Raw genomic sequence first — 20,866 nt, forward strand, 5'->3', positions numbered from 1 at the left:
AATACCTGTTGGAACTGCTGGAAGTTGTATGTAGATGTCAAATCCCTCATAGTTTGTCGGAAGATACGATGTTTGGACTGTTTAGGAAATTTGTAATGAAGCTAAATCAGCTGCTTTAAACCTGTAATATTAATTATATAGTTTATTCTGATGCTTAAAGATTGCTTTTAGATTAGTTTTTATAAAGAGTTGTGACCTCAGCGCTTTCTGGTGGACAAACTATGTAATGGACTCTTGTTTCTAAACTAATTCAAAATATATTTGTTTAATTTCTGTCCTGCAGTTTCTGATAAGTGTGTAATTATGTATTTATTACGCTACCACTATAATAGATCAGACTTTATGGCCTTTTGTTTTATAGAAATAATGTGTGGCAGTTGTCTGTGTGCACATATCAGTCGGCTCCAAGGACTATTATTATATTAGAGGCTAACATTTGCTAATAATACTCACACTCACTCTTTACTGTTAATGAGCTTTAGGCTACAGGAACAGGTATTTGGTAAAAAGTCACATTTTTACTTGACATATAAAGTCGTATTGATCTCGTGGTGAAAACAGACGCCAGCCTGATTACTGGCTGGCGGGTCACTATGAAGCTTGTGACTCATCTTAACACCTTTTTTTTTTTTTTTGTGTGTGTGTGTGTGCTCAGAAACCGGTCCTGCCTCCAAAGATGTAATCTGCTTTGATCAGAAATGTTCTCCAACATGTTTCAGAGTGAAAGGAGACTCTATTAAAAATTAATAGGCTGCATAGTGTTGAGATGAAAGGATAAAAGCCTTCATATGATGCATGTTGGAGGTGGTGGGGGGGGGCAGGAACACACACACACACACACACACACACACACACACACACACACACACACACACAGGGATATATAAATGTTTAAAAGCAGATCCGGTCGGAGCTGCAGCGAGGAAAACACCACTCTGCTTCACCTGACCTGCCGCTACAAACACACTCTCCAATCAGCGTCTTTGTGCTTCTGATTGATCGAGGCAGAACAGGGGAGAGAGAGTAGGAAGAGGTTGATTACTCACCTGAATCATTTCTCACACACACACTCAATCCCAGTTAACCATTCACGTAATAATCTCTGAACAACGGCTGCAAAGGGACAGACATGAAACATTAATAATCCGCCATATGCTGTTGGATGTTATATTGTTGTTGCTGCGTGTGGAGCAGAGACAGCAGATGGATTCACACTGTTCACGAGTTTAGTCTGTGCAGTGACGTCGTTTTATGATATAAATTAGCAATTTTCTGACCAAAAACTAGACAGAAATTCAGAATTGAAGACGTTTTAGCCCAAAACGGCTCAACCTAAATTTATGAAATGGAGCTAAAATTGTGAAAAATTGTCCCTCACGAGCCCAAAGTGGTTCAGGTGTCGTCTTTTGTCCGAAGTCCACAAATATATTAATAATTTAAAAAGATAAAACTGAGAAAACCAGCAGGAGGATGAGAGAGACTCATATACAACATCACAACAAGACAATTGACTGATTGTTCAATCGGAGGTTTATTCATTAATTATCTACAATGAAACATAAATGTTTGAGGCAGATTAAGAGATGTTAGATGTTCTTTAGACTGTGAAGCAGTTTTTCTGTCTCGTTTTAGACGAAACACCTTCGTCCTTTCAGTCATTTCAGTGTGTATAAATGTTGATTGGTCAAATGCTGGTGGTAATATTGTTTTTAAAATGAGTCGTGTTTGTTTGTGTTTTTGTTGCAGATGTGATGGTGGGGATGGGCTACAACCTGGAGGAGATCCAGGACTCTCTGGCCAAGATGAAGTATGACGAGATCACAGCCACGTACCTGCTGCTGGGCCGGAAGGCCTCTGAGGTACGACTGTTATCAGTGCAGTTACATGATTTAATTTAGGTGAATAAAGGGAAATTAATTAATAGAGATAAGATATTCTGTACAGTTGAAGCCCCATATTCTGCCGAAAAGCTGTTGATCTTACTATAAATCTGACTCAAGACTGGAGTTTAGACTCTACCCAGGAATACAGTAACAGGTAACCACTGCTGTCCGAGTGCACGTATCTGTATGTTCTGACTCAGATCTGTCTGTCTGTCCCCCAGCTGGAGCCCAGCGAGTCGGCCTCCAGTAGCAACCTGTCTCTGGCCAAACCGAGACCCAACAGCGAGCTCAACGGACAGTCGCCCTCCCACCTCAAAGTCCAGAGGAGCGTCTCCTCCAACCACAAACAGAGACGTTACAGCGAGCAAGGTGAGGAGGACACCGCGTTTTTATCTCCTCCTGTTTTTAATCACATTAAAAATAATCAAACAGTGTTCAGTGTGAGCCCACAGCTCAAACTCCGTTGTGCCTTTCCTCCTGTTAAAGGTTGCTTTCTTCCAGTAGCTTGTTGCCAGGCTGATAAAAAGCAGTTAAATCAAAGCAGCCACATTGTGGAGGCACTTTAACCTTTAGCTTATTTGCACAGCTCAGTGCTGTCCACTGTGATATAATGCTTTGTCAATAACCGCAGTTTGCACTGCTTCCTCTCCGTTAGAGCTTCAATAAGCTGCACTGGAAACCTTTTTTAAACCTCCGGCTCTAACACAGCGACGCATGCACATTGTTGACCGGGCTTTTAAAGATGATCGTGGCATTTAATGTGACAGAACATATCAACATGTTATACAACAAAACATATGCTGATTGACTCATGAAGGGCGGTTTGTTTTTTATTATCAGTGAAGCTGCTGATTATGTTGTTGATTAAATGATTGTTGGGTTGTAAAATGACCATCAGAGTTCCCAAAGTTGGAGTCGATTAAATAGAAATTGTTTTTGTCTGACAGGATACCAAAGATATTAATTTTAATGTCACATTAGTCTGAGAAAACCAGCAAATATTAACATTTAACAAGCTGGAACCAGTGATTTATTTTGCGTTTAATCAATTATCCAAATTGTTGTTGAATAATTTTCTGTTTATTTTAGGGGGAAAAGGCCTCAAGCTCATAATTTTGCATTAAACCAGACAAGAGACAGATATTTTCTCCAACTATGAACTAAATAACTCTACTTTCTTTAAAAAAAAAAAACTTTAATGTGCAGCAGATTAAGTTCTCAGTCACTTTGATTCAGTGTCAGAATTGTAGGTCATTTCATTTTAGATGAAAACACTTTCAGTAGTAAAGTTCAGTATTTGTTTCGCCAGACGTACAAACATCTTCGAATCATCCGTCACTCATCCGTCTCTGTTCCCTCTCTAGTCGGCCAGAACGTCCCTCCAGGGATGGCTCATCCAAAGAGGAGTCAGACCACCACAGCGGAGAACAGCACCAAGGAGGAAGGAGGAGTCCAGCTCCGTAAACCCACCACCCCGGGGAGCCGCGGGGCGCCACCCTCCAGCCCTCTGCTGGGCAACGCCAACAACCCCAACAAGGCCGACATCCCTGACCGCAGGAAAGGCGCCACCACTGGCCCGAGCGTGAGTTTACAAGACAACGACGACGACACAGCGGAGCTCGCGGGCTCATTTATCTGCAGCAACGTCTAGGAAGGATCAATTAGGTCTAAAAACAAAAGATTTGAAAGACATTGTACAGAAATCACATCATGAATACATAAGAGCTTCAAACTGCAAGTTAAATATAGGTTAGACTTTACTGCAATCATTCAGTAGTTTAGTTTAACTTTAGTTTAACTTTGAGTGAGTTTACGCTCCGTTTCCATCGCAGTTAGTTTTGTAGGGAGTATGTTATTTAGAGAAAAGACCAAGTTTGTGAAGGTTTATGACCTTAAAGACCTAAAACTTTATTTAATATGGTCTAACTGTAACTCGTCTTGTTTTTTTTTGTGCATATTTTATAGTCCTGGTGATTTAATTTCTATATTTTTCCCCCATTTATATCTGAAGACTAATATCAGCAAATGTGGATCCTAGAAACAATAAACGGTTTTTTTAATCAAATGTAATGCTTGAGTCAGACAGAAGGAACCAAGGAAACTTATTAATCATTATACAACACAATGCTGTGTAACAGAATTATATTTTTCTTTCTGTGTGTGTAGCATTAAGAAACTACAAACTTTCTTTAAATGTATAGAATAATAATAGAATAAAACAATACAGTTATTTATATACATATAATCATAAACGTATACAGTGAGATGGTGATAATATGGTTTCTCTCACTCTACAGAATAACACCGCGTCGGCAGGTATGACCCGGAGGAACACGTACGTCTGCAGTGACAGAAACAACGCGGACCGCCTCTCCGTCATTCCCAACGGGAAGGAGAACAGGTGAGAGAGGATGTCTGTCGGCTTTGACCTGGTTTCTTCCCCTAAAAAAAAAAAAACAACCCCCTTTTAAAAAACCTGCGTCAGCTCAGAGAAAGCAGCAGTTCCTGTTTGAGCTGCTGCCTCTTTGTCAGTGAAGTACACAAAATATCATAACTTCTTGGTTCCAGAGCAGTTTTTTTTTTAATGACATTATTGAGTGTGTGCATTTTTTGTGGAACCTGTTATGGAAACTAGTGTGTTTTATTTAGTCAGTGCTTCCCCTCTGCCAGTACTGTGGTCTAAGAGCTCTTTCAACCCAACAAGAATGCAAAAGTGCTCATTATGAACACGAATGTGGTCGAATTCGTGGCTAGTAAATATGCATATTGGTAGGCTCAATATAAAAATATGAGTGTCAGCCTTCCAGCCTCATACTGGTTGAACTCTAATAGCAGCGTTTCACCACTTTGAGGCTCAGACTTTCTCCATTATTGTTGAAAAGAAAATCCAGACAGGAGCCCTAGAAAAATATTTCCTTTGTTTCATTCCCTCATTTTCTTTCTTTCTTGTATTTCTTTTCCCTTTTTCTCATCATCTTATTTTTCATTTCTGCCTGTTTGTTTGTGGTTCGGGGTGGTTCGGGTGGTTGGTGGGGGTTGTTTTTCCCGTTGTGGCATGACCAGCATGACTGAGATGGCTTGTGCCACTAGCCCCTCCTCTGCCTTTGCGGCCGCTGCGTTCGGTGCCTCGTCCAGTTCGGTGCGGCTGAGGTATCAAACCGTCGGCCCTTTGTACGTTTGCCAGGCAGGCTGGGCCACGCTGCCCCACTCCTACTACGCTCTGGACTACTGCTCGCCCAAGTAAGACGGCAGGGCCTCCAAACACCCCCCTGCCCCCTGTCTGTCTCCTCTCATGTCTCAGCCCCTGTATGGCCCCTCGCTAACCCACACATCCAGCCAGCTTCACACTCTGTAACCCCACAAACTAAACCATGGGCACCCATTTCCTGCAGAGAACAGTAAGGAAAGTGTGCGTCCAACTTGTTTTTTGTTGTTGTCAGTGTCTGAAATCTGTGCTCATCCGGAAGAAGCTAGGTAAAAAGAGAAGACTTGACGTATTGTCGGAGCGGAGAACACATCGTGGATTAATGGTTCTGTGTACAGAACTTACAAACAGTGCTGAGCTGCTGTGATAAACTGTGATCAGAGCCAGTGCTGCACTCTGTATGTCCACACTGCAGGTAATAGAAAGGGCTTCATTACATGCTTCTGCAGTTGCTCTACAAACCACTTGACTGGTGCGTGACTCAAACCAAAACCAACCTGCTAAACGAGGTAGTTCTTCTAAAAAAAACGTAAAGCATTTCGACCAAAAACCAACTTTTCAGGTTTGGAACTGGTTCACTAATTTAGACGTAACATTAGTCCTCGTTTTGAACCGCCCTCTCCTTCACTTCACTCGTCCAAATGAGCTAAATATTCAGCCAAGACCTTGAAAATGTTGTACAGAAAACTAAGCTACGCTTTCTGTACTTCCAACACAACAAACTCTACATCCACTGTTCTCTTCCTGCAAAGGTCACCTCACCTCTCCCGAGATTTCAGACTTCTCCTTGAGCGAGACTTAGGTTAAACACAGAGAGAAAGGGAAAGAAGACTTGACATTTCTTTGTAGAGTTCAGTTGTCACTTATAATAACGATCTGAGCCTGTTAGTGGCAGAAACAAATACTTTTAATGGACGTATTTTGACGGTGCGCGATTACGTTGGAGCCTTGTTCCACGGCAGAAAGCTGCAGCTCTCTTCCTCAATGCTGGACAGAAATGATCTCATGAAAATTCACATCACATTACCTGTTTGCTGTTTCTGTGCACAGTGTCAGGTGCTGTGTGGAATAAAGGCTGCATCGTAATTAAAAGCTCGGATTATGGCACTGCAGTAGGGCCGCGTTCAGACAGACCAGGTTCAGATAAACTAGCTGTAAAATCCTGTCTGTGAGTATTTCAGCATTTTGGCATTTAATACGCCTTTTTAATGTTACTAAAACTAAACTTCCTAGTTCATATTTCATCCCCGTGCTGTTTTCTTACCAAAAACAAATCTTCCCTTCACTCCCTGGTGTGTGCTGGTTTCAGACACTGACAAAAGCGGAGCCACAAGTGGAGAAAAATATATATCCTCACACTGAAATCAAGCTGCCACGAGGTCTTTAAACTCTGTGTGTGATAATATTTTTCCATGTTTGCATCATCCCTCTGCCAGCCATGAACCGGAGGACCTCTGCTCTCCGCTGCAGACATTTGCAATAACAAACTCTGCACAGCTCCGCTCCTGATCTCTCCTCCATCCTCTGCTCTGAACTTTGACCCCTGATCTTCTCCGTCTGGATCGCTCACCTGCTGGTGTCCGCCACGATGGCCGAGCTCCCCGCTGTCCCAGCACCCCTCAGACCATCATCTGTTTTTGTTTAGACTCTAACTGATCAGGGACTCGACTCACTCCGCTCATTGTACACGTTAGGAGCTTGATGTTCAGGGTGGGAAATTAACATCAGCTGAATGCTGCTTCATTCTAGTTACAGCTGTTCAATCTGTCCTCACTTCGGCTGTGTTTTATCATTGGCTGGTGGATTTATGCAAAAACATTTCCAGGCTTTTTTTCACTGGTGTGGCACAAGAGGGGCACTGACTAATGAGGGGTGGCATGAAGTATGTGCTTCAGCTTTCCAGTCATTCCCAATTCCAACTCTGTTTATGGATCCCAGAATGCAGAAATATTCAAATACAATGGGTGTAAATTACCACATTTATACTACATGTAAAGAAACAGCATGGATTTTGCCCCAAAAATTGCATGAAATTAGTATAAAGTGGGCTTGGATCGGAGCAGAGTTTTTAATGCTGAATCTCAGCTGTGGACAAACATAAAGTTATCTGTAGTTTGACTTCCCGACTAGTGTGAAGATGAAGAGAGAAAGTATGTGTGTCTGTGTGAGCGATGACGGAGAATAAACAGGTGAACGAGGGAAACAAAACTTAATCTGTTAAATGTCACAATGCAATAACTTAAACGTCAGACTCATGTTCACCTCCTTCGTGACATCTGTTTAAATGTCAGAGTGGAACAACGGTAATTACAACAAACAACCCGATCATAAAGTGACAGCAGTGTTTTAATCTTAAGAAGGCAGAAATGTTTAAATTTAGGAGGCTTTTAAGTTCCTGATTTAGTTTCTGAGGCTCTTTTAAGTCTTTTCTCCTCCACTGCTGCTAATCTCAGGTGTAACAGTCTAATCAGAGGCCTTTTGTAAACAATCCACCAGCTAATGAGATTCAATCATTCATATTTAAATATATATTTTATGGTTTAATTTCCCACCCTGTTCACGTCTAACATGCAAGATTCATTCACCTAAAAGCCACGGCGATATTAGACATCCATGTAGAAATAACAAACTCTCATTTTATACAGATAAGGAGGGAAATGTGACGAAGCTGTAAGAAGTTTTTCCATTGCAGTCGTGTGATTGTGTCCCAAACTGTACAGCGACCTTTTGACCCTTCACTGTAAACAGCTGAGCAGGTTTGGAGAGAAACCTCAGAATCTGTCCGTAAAAAACAGAAGAACACGTCTGCAGTGGACAAACTTACCTGTTCTTGTGTTCAACCTCTCATTATATCTTAACTGTGTCCTCCTCCTCCTCCTCCTCCTCCACCTCAGCAGTGTCGCCGTGTCGCCCAGCAGCCAGAGGAACCCGGTGGCGTCGATCCACAGCATCGCCAACGCCACCACGCCCGACCGGCTGCGCTTCCCGCGAGGCACCGCCAGCCGCAGCACCTTCCACGGGGGCCAGCTGAGGGACCGCCGCACGGCCACGTACAACGGCCCGCCGGCCTCGCCGACCCTCTCCCACGACGCCACTCCTCTCTCGCAGACCCGCAGCCGTGGAACCAGCAACCTGTTCTCCAAACTCACCTCCAAACTCACCCGCAGGTAGGAGAGGACCCTGAGTAAAGCAGTTTTTTTTGGCGGGGGAGGAGGGGGAGGGTTAGCGTTTCTCTTTCTGCTCAGTCAGTTTAATCTAAAACAATCATTTATGTTCGCTTTGTCACTAATTCTAATGTGAGACTGAACCAGGAACTCCAGCCCTGCTCTGTACAGTGTAATCTCCTCTGACTCTGTCTGTTCGGATTACAAACCAAATCAGTGCAGTGCCTTGTAGAGTTAGGATGATAAATGACATGCTGTGTGTGGGGGGGGGGAACACTTCACTGTCCTGTACGATGTGATTTATTCTTGAGTCTAAATTGTTTGTGTGTGTCGCTGCCTGGTTGCCTGCCACAGAGAACAGCTTTGTTACGGTCCGGGGGAACTGGTTCTTTGGGCCGTAACACAGCAGATAATCTCAGTAAATTATAATCCTGTGATTCATTAAAGAGGTTCTTGTGTGAGAGTGATGACGAGATACTTTTCATGCAGTGCAGATACTTTGAATTAATAGTGAATAAAATGGTTAAATTACACCTTCAGTTGGTTTGAATCTTATAAAACCAACTGCAGTCAGAATAATCTGCTATTTTTATTCAGTTTTCAGACGTTTTAAGACTTTACGTTGGACTTTAGGCAGTGGTGGAAAGTTACTAAGTACATTTACTCAATTTCTCTTTATACTTCTGCTCCACTTTCATCCTGGAGTCAAATATCGCTCTTAAAGTGGAAAAAGCTTCTCTACATTTACCTGATAACTTAAGTTACATTGCAGATTAATAACACAAAATATATAAATTATGATTTTATTATTAATAGATTAAGATAAAAACTTTATTGATCCCTGTGAGGAAATTACAGCCGTATATAAAGTATTCACCTTCACCGGCTGCATTTACAGGGATGAACACATGAATGCATCAGTACTTTATAATCCATTAATATATGAATTTATCTTATTTAAGTATATTTTGTATGTTTTATAAAAGTAGGACATTGATGTTTCTGCTTTTACTTAAATAAATAAAAGATTTATTCTTCCACCAACTGGCTTCAGGACACTTTGAAAGTCATTTTTGAAAAACATTTTCTTTAATATTTGAATCCCAAACGATGATTCAGTTAATCGAGAATCTAATAAAAACGAGACGTCACACATTGTCTCTGCATGAACAGTCTCTCTCTCTCTCTCTCTCTCTCTCTCTCTCTCTCTCTCTCTCTCTCTCTCTCTCTCTCTCTCTCTCTCTCTCTCTCTCTCTCTCTCTCTCTCTCTCTCTCTCTCTGTCTCTCTCTCTCTGTCTCTCTCTCTCTCCTCTTCTCTCTCTTCGCTCTCTCTCTCTCTCTCTCTCTCTCTCTCTCTCTCTCTCTCTCTCTCTCTCTCCCCCTCTCTCTCTCGGCGGCAGCCAGGAACAGCGACGTCGCTCCGCAATGACTGACCTAAAATGAGGAATTGAAATCATTTGATAATCGATGAGAACAAAATGAATCTTCCCCTTTTTTCCACTGTTGATGATTCCAATCACCCCATTTTTGTTCACTCATTCAGACTCCTCATAACCCTCCTCCCCTCCCTCTCCCCCATCCCTCTCCCCTCCCCTCCCCTCCCTCCCTCCTCTCACTCCTCCTTCACCATTTTCACTGTTTCTTTGTCTGATTCTGTTTGTAGAAACATGTCATTCAGGTTTACCAAAAGGTAGGACCCTTGTACTGCCTTTTCGCTGTGTGCCAAAAAAATAACGAAAACAAATCTCACTAAAAAAAAAAAGAAAAGAGAAAAGAAACTTCCTCTGAGACTCTACAGACGCGTTGGGGCTGCTGGCACTGAACTAACACAACGCTTAGCACAACAAAAGCTCTCTGGGTACGTTTACATGCACACAGTTTGTAATCAGATTACCGTTGTGGGACATTTTGGGGGGGGGGTAAGCTGATTCACTTTCTTAGTGGATGTGAAGCTGGAAGACGAGCGGTCAGTTAGCTTAGCTTAGCATAAAGACTGGAAGCGGAGGGGAACTACTAGCTTGGCACTTTGTCCAAAGCAACTATTAGTCGACTAATCGATTAGTCGATCAATAAAAAATGGTTAAAGTACATTTTTTTTAATGCAAATATTTCAGAAATGTGTTTTAATATGAAGATTTATTTGCGTTTTCTCTCTTTTATATCATATTAAATTAAATATCTTTGAGTTTTGGCTCTGAGACACTTTTTTTTCACTATTTTCTGATCAATCAATTAATCAATTCATCCATATTAGATCAAATTATTGGCAGTTTAGTTGTTTGAAATGCAGCTTTGATGGTTCTGTGCTGTAATTAATAACAATATTTCAGTTATTCAATAATAGAACCAGTAACTGTCCATTAATGAGCTTTACAGTTGCTGGTGCACGCTAGCAGTTTCCCTTTGTTTCCAGTCTTTATGCTAAGCTAAGCTAACTACCTGCAGCTTTAGATTCAAGAAAGCGAATTAGCGTGTTTTCCAAACGATTCCCCCTCTGCTTCCATATGAAACCACGTTTGTCCGGTTAATTAAAGAGAACATTGTTTATTGATCACATTACCCGACGGCGTTCTGCATTAATCCGGTTTGAACTGGTGTGTGTGTGTGTGTGTGTGTGTGTGTGTAAACGTACCCGCAGTGTGGTTGTGTCTGAGTTGGGTTAAAGGGCTGATTGGGAGAGCGGCGCCGCGACTCCTTGAACAATCAGTCGATTAACCAACGGCAACAACAACACAGCAGCTTGCCACTAATCAATCGCTAACGCCTGCATGGGGTCGCTTCTTCCAGCTGCCATTGATTGTGGTTTGTTTTTTCTCAACACAGTGATTGTTGGTACCGACTCAACTCTCTCTCTTTCTTTCTCTTTCTTTCTCTCTCTCTCTCTCGATGCCTTTTTAGAAATGATCCTGCTGTATTTATTCACCACGAAACAGGTTGTTGTTGTTGTTGTTGTTTTAACTCTCTGTGGTCCAGATTTGCTTTATTGTGGCCCTCAGAACAGAATAAATCCCTGTTTTCAGACGGTGTTCGGGGCCATAAAGAGCTAAAAGAAACAGCACGTGTGTGTTTTTCTTGTGTAATACAGACTTCAGAGTTAGATTGTTGTGTTTGTGAAGGACTTTGGTGGATCTATCCGATGGTGTTGAGTGTTTTGATAAGCCTTTGCATTGCATAGGAACTTAAATTAGATTATTAAAAGGCCTGTCGATCAACTTTTTTTCCTCTTTTGGCAACTTTTTGGGAACGGTTTGTGTTCCTGAACCGGATTTCTGTGCTTCAGTGATCATTTTTAAGAGGAATTTCTAACTTTTGAGACTTTTTTTTGAGGGTTTTCTCGTCGTCATCGGGGTGGTTTCCTTTTATACTTTGTCCAAAATATCACATTTAGTGGATACAGATATGTACAAGAGCAAAATAAATGACCATAAATACAAAATATAAAATATCATAACCAACTTTTTAACAAATACAATCTTTAAATTAACACATTAATGGCTAAAAATGTTGAAATTCTGTTTATTTTAAATACAAAACAGCCGATTCTGTTTACTTTTTAACACAGAAAATATCTTCCACCTCTTCAATGTTTATGGATAATTATTGTAATTTAAAAGGTGGATTCACATTTATTTAAGTCTATCTTAATAAAACACTCACATGCTCGTATGTACAGGAGATCCCTTCTTAAAGCGAACTCTGTGTTATTAATGGAGGACAAACTCCACAGGACTCAAATCATCTTTTTAATTTATATTTTTATTATTAATTTACTGTATTTGGATTATTTTATTGTATTTTATTCACTGTACTTAACTTATTTACTTACTTAGATTTGTTTTAATCCAGCTTTTTGTTTGGACATCACTTTGTAACATTGGTTTGAAAGGTGCCAAGTAAAATAAGTTTATCTTTATAAATGTTGATCTAAAGTTGAGTTTTAAGTAGTCAGAGGGGAAATCTTTTAAGGCTCCTACTAACAGTTAAATATAACAGGATAAATGTATTTTGTTTTTCCAAAACCAGAAGAAATTCAGCAGATTTTGCTTAATAACTAAAATTATTTAGGATTTTTTAAATGAATCAACCGATTGTTGAAGTTTTAGTATCTTCCAGTGTTAACAGACTTCTTGTTTCCACTTTCTGTCTCTACTGGTGGAAAGAAAAATCTCTTCCAAGGAAACAAAACTGTGAATTTTACACCAAAAACATGAAAGATCTCATTTGACCTTCAGCTGAACCTGAGAAATAATTCACACCAAACAAGAACCGTCACTTACTGAAGCTGCCTTAAGGAGCGATCTCTGTGGGTACAAATATACAGCATTAACATTTTACAGTGTATGAAAGTGGGCTTTAAAAAAATGTGAACATCTCCTTTAACATCCAGTGAACTCCTCTTTTAACTCTTTTTATTATTTAATGAAGTAATCTCCTTTTCAAACATTTATCTCATTAATACTTGTGGTTTTTTGCAGCGGGTGCTTGAAGGAGTCGGGGGGGGGGGTCAGTTCCAGTTCATTCTCCTGCTAATGGAGACTTCGGGGTTACGAAAGGGAACCAGGACGACCAAAATAATATAACGTGACAATCCGAAATATCCTTAAAATAGTGATTTATATATCTGAGGTGGAGCTGAAGCTGGGGGCCTCTCTCTCTGTAGCTTTATGGCCCTGACAGGGCGCCGTCTCAAGGCTCAGCAGTGCCCTCTGGTGGCCGATCGGTGGACAGTCTTCTTCCTCTGGCAGCGTCTTCATCACCCAGAGTGTTGTGTCGGCGAACTCTGGTGTCATCTGTCGTCATCTCACTCTTATCACCTCACTTTGTTTTTGTTTTTTCGTTTTCTTTCCATGTTTGTCCTCATTTCTGTGGAGACAAAATGTTGTAAAATGTTATCAGACGAGTCAGAAATATGATCTATTGTCGGTTAAATAGTTAAAATGGAGTGTAAAAGTACATTTTTAAAGGCTTTATACTTTTTATTTGACCTTTTTTTATTCAGTTGATACTCTAAAGTCAAGTTAAATAGCCCCAAAGTCTCTTAAAATGTTGTTTTTGTAAGAAAACTCACAAAAACAACATTTTAATGGTGGAAATAGTGTTAGACACCCTGAGGAAGAGACACAGAGGAGGAATCTCTCTATCAGCACACACACACAGGAAATAGATGTGATAGAAGTGTACAAAATCACATTATACACACATTTTTATTTATTTGTTTTAAAACAGTTTGTTACCTATTTGGTTGACGTCCTTGTTCTTCTTTAGCGCCACCAGCAGGTCAAAGCTTTCATCCCTCCTTTGTTTATATCTCCATTATTATGTCCTAATAAACTGATGACGGAGCTAGAAGAACAAAAGGAAATACCTACAGCATTAATGATTATCTTAGTATAAAGCCTCATTATTTCCCTTTACTCTCCGTTTTAATTTACATTATTTATTCAGTTGTATTTCTTTGACTCGTCCGATGACCTTTTTTTTTTTTTTTTACGGCGTTTTTTTTGTCAGTTTCGAACCTCCGTACATTTCATCACATCTTCGGACTTAACCAACGAGTTCTTTGTCATTTTTTCCCTCCTCCTTCAGGACGTTTTTAGGTTGTCACCTCCCTCTTCCTCCTCCTCCTCCTCTCCTCCACAGTTTGTGTGTTTCTTTTTGTTTTAGTTTTTTGTCTTCCTAACCTTCCTGTGTCCTTTAACCTTGACCTCTTGCTGCTCTTCCTCTCTGCCTAGGGTCACTATTGACCCGGCCAAACGGCAGACGGCCAAAACAGGGCCTGCCATCCCTTCTACCCAGGGAGGAAAGACCCTTAGTAAGTCTTCTGCCCTCCGGTCTCTTATCAGCCTGTCCTTCCTTCCTTCCTTCCTTCCTTCCTTCTCATCATCCTTCCATGTTTTTTTTTTTATTCTTATTCTTTTTTTGGCCTGTCCTCATGTCATACATTTTTAATATTCTTTCCCTCTCTTTCTCTCTCTCTCTCTGTCTTTCTTACTTTCTTTCTTGTCATGTGTCCATTGAGAAAAATCGCCGTTTTTTCAGACTCCCCCGTTTTTTCTTTTCAGATTCAGGAGCAGAAGATATAGAGAGTTGTAGGAAGATGAAGATCTAGAGTAAGGGGCTGTTTCAATCCCTCAATCTCTCTCTTCTCAGACCAAGTGTCAGTTATGTGGAGGGACTCACCCTCCCTCCCTTCCTCCCTCGTTCCCTCACCCTCTCACCCTCTCACCCTCCCACCCTCCCTCACTTTGGTCTTGTGACTTTCACAGCCTCTCAGACCGACTCAGGACCTGCTGTCAGTCCTGTCTGTTCACTTGTCCTCTTGTTGTCGAGTCCTTGAGCTGTCGGGGGGGTTTTGGAGTCACTTCCTCCTCCACCCGTCCTGTTTTTCTGTTCTCCAGGCTGCAGTGCATGCTGGGAACCCCGTCCTGTCAGAGGAGCCAGGGAGCTTACTGCTTATTTGCTTTTAATCTAATCTTCTGTGATATTACTCGGCCGTTTTTTTTTTCCCTTTTGTGTTTGTAGTCACTCAGAGAGTTCCTGTCTGTGGAGCAGGTTTAAACCCAGTCAGAGTCCTCGTGAGTCACGGCGAGGAGCAGATGAGCGTAGACGCACTTTAACACCTCGCACAGCTGGTCTGCGTTGGTTCGCTCTCGTTAGGAAAATAATTCATTTGTGGCAACCTTGAATTAAACAATCACAGTTTATGTGGTTTTTATATTTAAGCTGTTGATCAAGAAATCCACCAAAATGTGTGTTTTTTGTCTAATTGAGCAAATTTATTTATGAAACAAATCAAATAACTTTATAACGTTGCTTCACAAATCATATAAACATTAAATATCGTCAGTTAGCCTCATAAAAGGGATACGGTGTTATAAACGGTATGATTAGTCTCCGTCTGGCTGTAGTCACGTTTACATCCTCTCACAGTTTATATTTTATCTCTACGGTGAGCTCAGTGCTGTTAGCTGTGATAACAAGCTGGAGCTACAGTTTCTTCAATGTTGTGAAGCCCAGGCTCTGATCAGGTCACATATTTAAAGATTATTGCCACTAGATGTCGCACTAGAGCACCAGACTCCACGTAGGTCATCGTAACTGACTTTAAAGTGGACAGAAACTAAATAAAACTCATTAAAACTGTCTCTGTTAGTCTTTCCAACAATCACCAACTCTGGTTTGGTGGAAATAAATCCTCAATTCACCGACGTAGATGATAAAAAACAGCAGTTTCAGTCGGAAACGAACCACAGAGAGGCTGCGATACAACACGGGCAGCGCGAGTGAGACACCATGTGACTCTTTTATATACTGATATAATGTTTTAAACCTCATATATAGATTTAACCCTTTTGGTTGTGGATGGCGTCACACAGCTGTGATCAGATGTGACCATTCAGCAAGGAAAACTTGAATTATCAGATTTTCTGAGTGACGAGATGTAAATAATTTGATTAAAATCGAATCAGCTCAGACTCTAGTTTCTAATATTTGCAATAGATACGGTCGTGGAGCCACAAACATCCACAAAAACACTGACAGACGTTCTGCTTCTCCTCTGAACTCGCCACCAGACTTATTAATCATCGAGGTCATTTTCCTGCCGAGTTGTCGAACGTGTCGCCGCCTCAGTCACAGGAACGTTGTCGGGGAACATTTAGTTCATTTAGAGTTTCACCGGCGTCGTGTTACAACCAGGAAAGAGATTGTCTGTGTTGGTGTGTCCGAGTTCTTGTTTGTGGTCGATGCTTTTCCATCAGTGTTTGTTTAAGTTTAAGTAACTTTAATAAACCCGAGAACGAACACAATGAGAAACTGATTTAACAGATATAAAGTTCACAAACAAACAATCACAGATATCTTTTACATCAGATACTAAAGACTGTTCACAAGATTACATAAAGATATCATCATCTTGTGTTAATCATTTAATTATCCTAATTAATACTCAACTAATTTGAATCACAATCTAACAAAAAACGAGTTTTTGTTAGTTTTTCTTTTCTTTAATCTTCTAACAGTAAAGACAGTTTATTACGTAGAACATGGAGCTTTTGACCACATCTCTTGGTCTTCCTTTTGCTTCTTTACACCTAAGATAAGTCTGTAAAGATTATTTACTCATATACTCATCAACCCTGCTTTTAAAAACCACTGAAAAGGGAATAAAAATGATCCAAATCAACCAATAAGAGACCCAATCACAGCACCATCACCTCCCTCCCTTTATACGTCTGAATCTCCCCCGCAGGCTGTCGTTATGTTTCTCTCGCCAGTCGGCGAGCTGCGTTTCCGTCCTTGCTTGTGTGTGTTTTTTAAAAGAAAGATTGTTTTTCTCTGTCTGCTTTTTAAATCGCTTGGTTTCGGGTTTCGGGATCAACATCCATCACTGTTTTTTTTTATTTCCTCTCATGATTCACTGGAAGAAAAACAAATCTTCCATTTCTTTGTTGTTTTTGTTGTTTCTCTCGGTGGTGGTTTCACATCGGTGTCACTCCCTCTTATTACACACATTCTCTTTTTTTATTTATTTCATTAACTGGAAAAATGATCTAAAATGATTTCTGTGCACAATCCACATCTTTTTTTTTTTCTTCTTCTTCCTCTTCTTTCCCCCTCCTCCCCGTCCGATCTTCATGCGCCTCAGAGTCTCAACCGAGTTTGAGAGAAACGGGAGACTTGAGGGCTCAAGGTGAGGTTATCTCCCCCCCAACCTCCCAGACCCCTCCCTCAATGTGTCGGTCCCCCCTTTCTTTTTTTTTTTAAACCCGTAGGCTTCAGTCTGTCCTCGTCTGCAGTCTCGAGGCGCTCGACCGCGCTTGCGTAGGATGTTTGAAACCCTGTGTGTTGCATCTGAGTGTGTTGTGTTTGCATGGCACTGTTCCCGTGTGCTAGCTCTGTTGGCATGGCATATTTGTGTGCTTGTCGACCTGAGAAATGCTCCTAATATCACCCCCACCTGCCCAAAATAAACCTGCCATTAATACAGCATGGATGTGTCTAGCCCCAGTGTGCATTATATTCACAGTCACAGAGTTTTAAATGCATAAATACAGACGTTTAAAAACCTTTAACACATGTCCTGAAGGGATTTTAAAGACTCTTTTTAACCGTCTGATGAAAATAAATGTCATTTACTGCTCAATAAAAATTGATTTTTAACCCATTTTAAAGGGTCGTTCTCCGTTTCAGGTCCTTTCAGTTAGTTTTAAAGAACAATAATAACAATAACTCTGGCAGAATATTCCATATGCAAGTTCAGGTTATTCGAATGAGCTGTTAAATTTATTTTAATACCTTTTTTAAATGTATGAAAACAGAATATGTAGTCTGACACTGTTAGCCAGCAGCTTATAGCATTAAGATGTACAATAACTCTACAACATCGTATTCAGGCTAGAGTTCATTTTACTGAGACTGATGGGAAAATAATAATCCCCCCCCCCCTTCCTAAAGTCTCACTTGGTATGGACCATATAGCCAACAGCTGGAGGGGCGTTCAGGTACGAGCGTTCATGAGAGCGCCATCCTCAACCAGGATGTGGACCTCGGTTAGAAATCCAAGTGAACAAGAAACCAATAAAACAAACTAAATAAATTTAATGTGTTAACGAACTAAAGTGAAAGTTTAGATGATCAACACTAAGTAGAGTCACAGAGACATTGTTACGACCTTTTTTAACTTGATCAATAACCTCAAATTTATCTTTTTATCTGCCTACGAGTTCAATATTTCCTCCAGATTTACTTTTAATGCTTTTATTTTTTGTTAATGTGATTTTAAAAAAGTGACGTAATAACCTGAGAATAAACCATAAACTGTGAAACCGGTAAAAAAAAGAAATCATCCAGATGGTTAAAAGAGTCTTTTTGGGGAAATATCTTCAGAAAAGCAGTAAATTGTAGTTAATGAACTTTCTTGGTTTTTTTCAAACTAATGTTAAACTTTGTGACTTTGAACGTAACGATGATACATCAGACGCACAAACTGGGGCCAGAATAACGTGTCCCGGTGCAAACAAACACCGGCCACAAGCTGAATGTTGTTTAAAGGAATAGTTCGACGTTTTGCTGAGAGTTTTTAATATTCCACTAAAAGTCTTTTTGTACAAATTAAACAAGATGTAACCTGTTTGTTACCTTCACTTTACCTGTTTCCACTCTTTATGTGGTGAAGTTGTCATGTTTTTTTTAGCACATATGACATTTTCAGACATTAAAAACTTTTTAAAAACAGTATTATGACAAAAGCCTATTAACGGATATTAAGTTATTGGTCACAATTAAAGCAAGAAATAAAGTTCTGACTAATAGTTGGGCCTAAAAATGGTTCGTACTGATAATTAGTGCACATATGACACTTCATCATTGAAGTATTAATTAATAATTCAAAAATTACTTGAATTTTGGATCTTTTATTAATCTAGAAAATGTGGCCAAGTGCAATTTGCAAATCTCAGAAGCTGCATTTGTTTTTGATAAAAGATAAAAATGTGTCACAAAACAGGATAATAATGAAATATAGTGAATATCTATAATTTAAAAAGTTATTCTCAGTGAAATTTAATTTGTGATCATTCCTACTAATCACAAAATACCTTTTTTTTTTACCATATTTGTGGAAAATTTGTCCTTTAAAAACTAATTCTCAGCAAAAAAAAACCCCAAAAAAGTTGAATTATTCCTTCAGACTTTGCCTGTAGCTGGTAGCTTTGTGTATGCAGCCAACACACGATCCTAACATCCTGTTTCTTTCTCTCTCCTCTTCCCCGACAGTCGCCATGTACCTGGGGATCAAAAAGGGGAAAATAAAGACAGTAAACCCCGCTCCCTCAGATTCACTTGGAGTATGAGGACCACCAGCTCCATGGAGCCTTGCGACATCATGCGGGAGATTCGCAAGGTGCTCGACGCCAACAACTGCGACTACGAGCAGCAAGAGAGTTTCCTGCTTCTTTGCGTCCACGGGGACGGGCGAGCCGAGAACCTGGTCCAGTGGGAGATGGAGGTTTGCAAGCTGCCCCGTCTCTCCCTCAACGGCGTCAGGTTCAAACGGATATCCGGATCATCCATCGCTTTCAAAAACATTGCTTCCAAAGTTGCCAACGAGTTAAAGCTATGAAACAAAATACAATTCAATAAAATTTAAAAAAAAGGGTTTAAAAAAAGTATACATATATATATCTAGAAGTATTTAAGCTGTACAATCATCCAAGTAGCAGTTTCCAAAATGTCTCCCCCCCCCCACCCCCCACCCCCTTTTTTTAAACAAAATACAGAGTATGTATTGAATATTATAATGTATAGATTAAGGCTTTTGGCAATAATCACTGAATTTACCTACTAATATCTCAGTCTATTCTGGCCACACGGGGTCGACATTAACGAGTTGAATATGATTTGTCATGCTGTGAATGTGGACACACACAAAAAAACAAAAAAATTTACATTTCTAGTCTTATTTATTTTTATTTTTTTTTTCTCTCTCCTGGAAAAAGAAAAATATTACGTAGCTTTTTTTTTTTTTTTTTTTCTCTTCGTTTTCAGTGTAAATAATGTATCTTACTTTAAGACGGCTTCACTGCAATACTCTTTTTGTTTTGTATTTCGTTTAAAAAAGTAGAGACGACGATGATGATGATGATGATGATGATGATGGGGGAGGGAGGGGAGGGCTGGGAGGGGGAGGGAGTCAGTGTAAAAGGGTCACTCATGTCTCAATTAAAGTGTCTGTCAACTTGAACGTCCCCCCCCCACCCCCCCGTCTCACGCTGATCATTTGTAACCCCGGACACACAGTCGAGATGAAAAATATAAAAACGTTTTGCTTCCATTTTGTTGTTTCCGTGTGGAGCTTCATTCACTTCCCGTTTTTAATTTATTAATGTTTTTAAAGTCATTTTTAAAAAAAAGGAGAAAATGTGAATGGTTGAATATAAAAAGCTTTAAATACGTATGAGGTTGTACTTTATAAAGTGACAGTGTATTAAAATGTGTTCTATAACGAGTCATTAGATTAGATTGTGGATTCAATGTGTGTAAAATGTTTTGTTTGTATTTCAGGGATCAGGATCCTAAATCAGCAGCTGGAGGTCAAAAGATGAGTTTGAGGTTAAATTGGTGGGAAAAAAAACCTAATTTATCCCAGTTAGATAAATCTGTCTTCAGGACTACAAAAACCTGATTGACAGTTTCAAACGTCTAATTCATTTTGAAGAGACTACAATAAGTATATATATATAAATATAAGATGGTGTCTGACTTTAGCTTTTAGAGAACCTACAGTATCTAGAACTGATCACTCTTGTTTAATATTCTCCTTCTGAAGTTTAAAAACCTGAGGTCAGCTAAAGAATCAAGCAGCAGATGTCTCTAGTAAGAGCCTACATTTCCCATAATGCAACTCAACAGCATCTCGAGCTGTACTGAAAGAGGTTTTTATATTCAGTGTAAAAAGATATATCTGAACTCTGTGCTGCATTCAGGGACTCGTAGCTGAGGCTCTGCAGGTGTAACGTTATCATGAACCCAGTTACAACCAGCAGGTCACAATAATAATAATAATAATAATAATAATAATAATAATAATGTTCATAAACACACACATCACAGAT

General features: G+C 40.0%; 1 protein-coding gene across 26 annotated transcripts in view; it reads left to right on the forward strand.

Annotated features, from left to right (window-relative positions):
* The window catches only part of mark3a (MAP/microtubule affinity-regulating kinase 3a), a 52,385-nt gene extending 32,300 nt beyond the window's left edge, over window positions 1-20,085 (forward strand). For 5 of the 26 annotated variants that reach the window (XM_051384898.1, XM_051384937.1, XM_051384906.1 and 2 more), the window contains 8 exons: window positions 1,747-1,859; window positions 2,105-2,252; window positions 3,248-3,465; window positions 4,181-4,284; window positions 7,983-8,255; window positions 9,916-9,942; window positions 16,900-16,944; window positions 19,029-20,085. In XM_051384898.1, coding sequence (XP_051240858.1) covers window positions 1,747-1,859; window positions 2,105-2,252; window positions 3,248-3,465; window positions 4,181-4,284; window positions 7,983-8,255; window positions 9,916-9,942; window positions 16,900-16,944; window positions 19,029-19,374 — 1,274 coding nt within the window. In that variant the 3' untranslated portion in view covers window positions 19,375-20,085. Of the gene's footprint in view, window positions 1-1,746; window positions 1,860-2,104; window positions 2,253-3,247; window positions 3,466-4,180; window positions 4,285-7,982; window positions 8,256-9,915; window positions 9,943-13,984; window positions 14,065-14,314; window positions 14,363-16,899; window positions 16,945-19,028 lie in introns of all 26 variants that reach the window. The other 21 variants (XM_051385047.1, XM_051385037.1, XM_051384916.1 and 18 more) reach the window with 15 other exon arrangements.
* The last annotated feature ends 781 nt before the right edge of the window (window positions 20,086-20,866 follow it).

Source organism: Dicentrarchus labrax, unplaced genomic scaffold (assembly GCF_905237075.1).
Source record: "Dicentrarchus labrax unplaced genomic scaffold, dlabrax2021, whole genome shotgun sequence".
Lineage (NCBI taxonomy): Eukaryota > Metazoa > Chordata > Actinopteri > Moronidae > Dicentrarchus > Dicentrarchus labrax.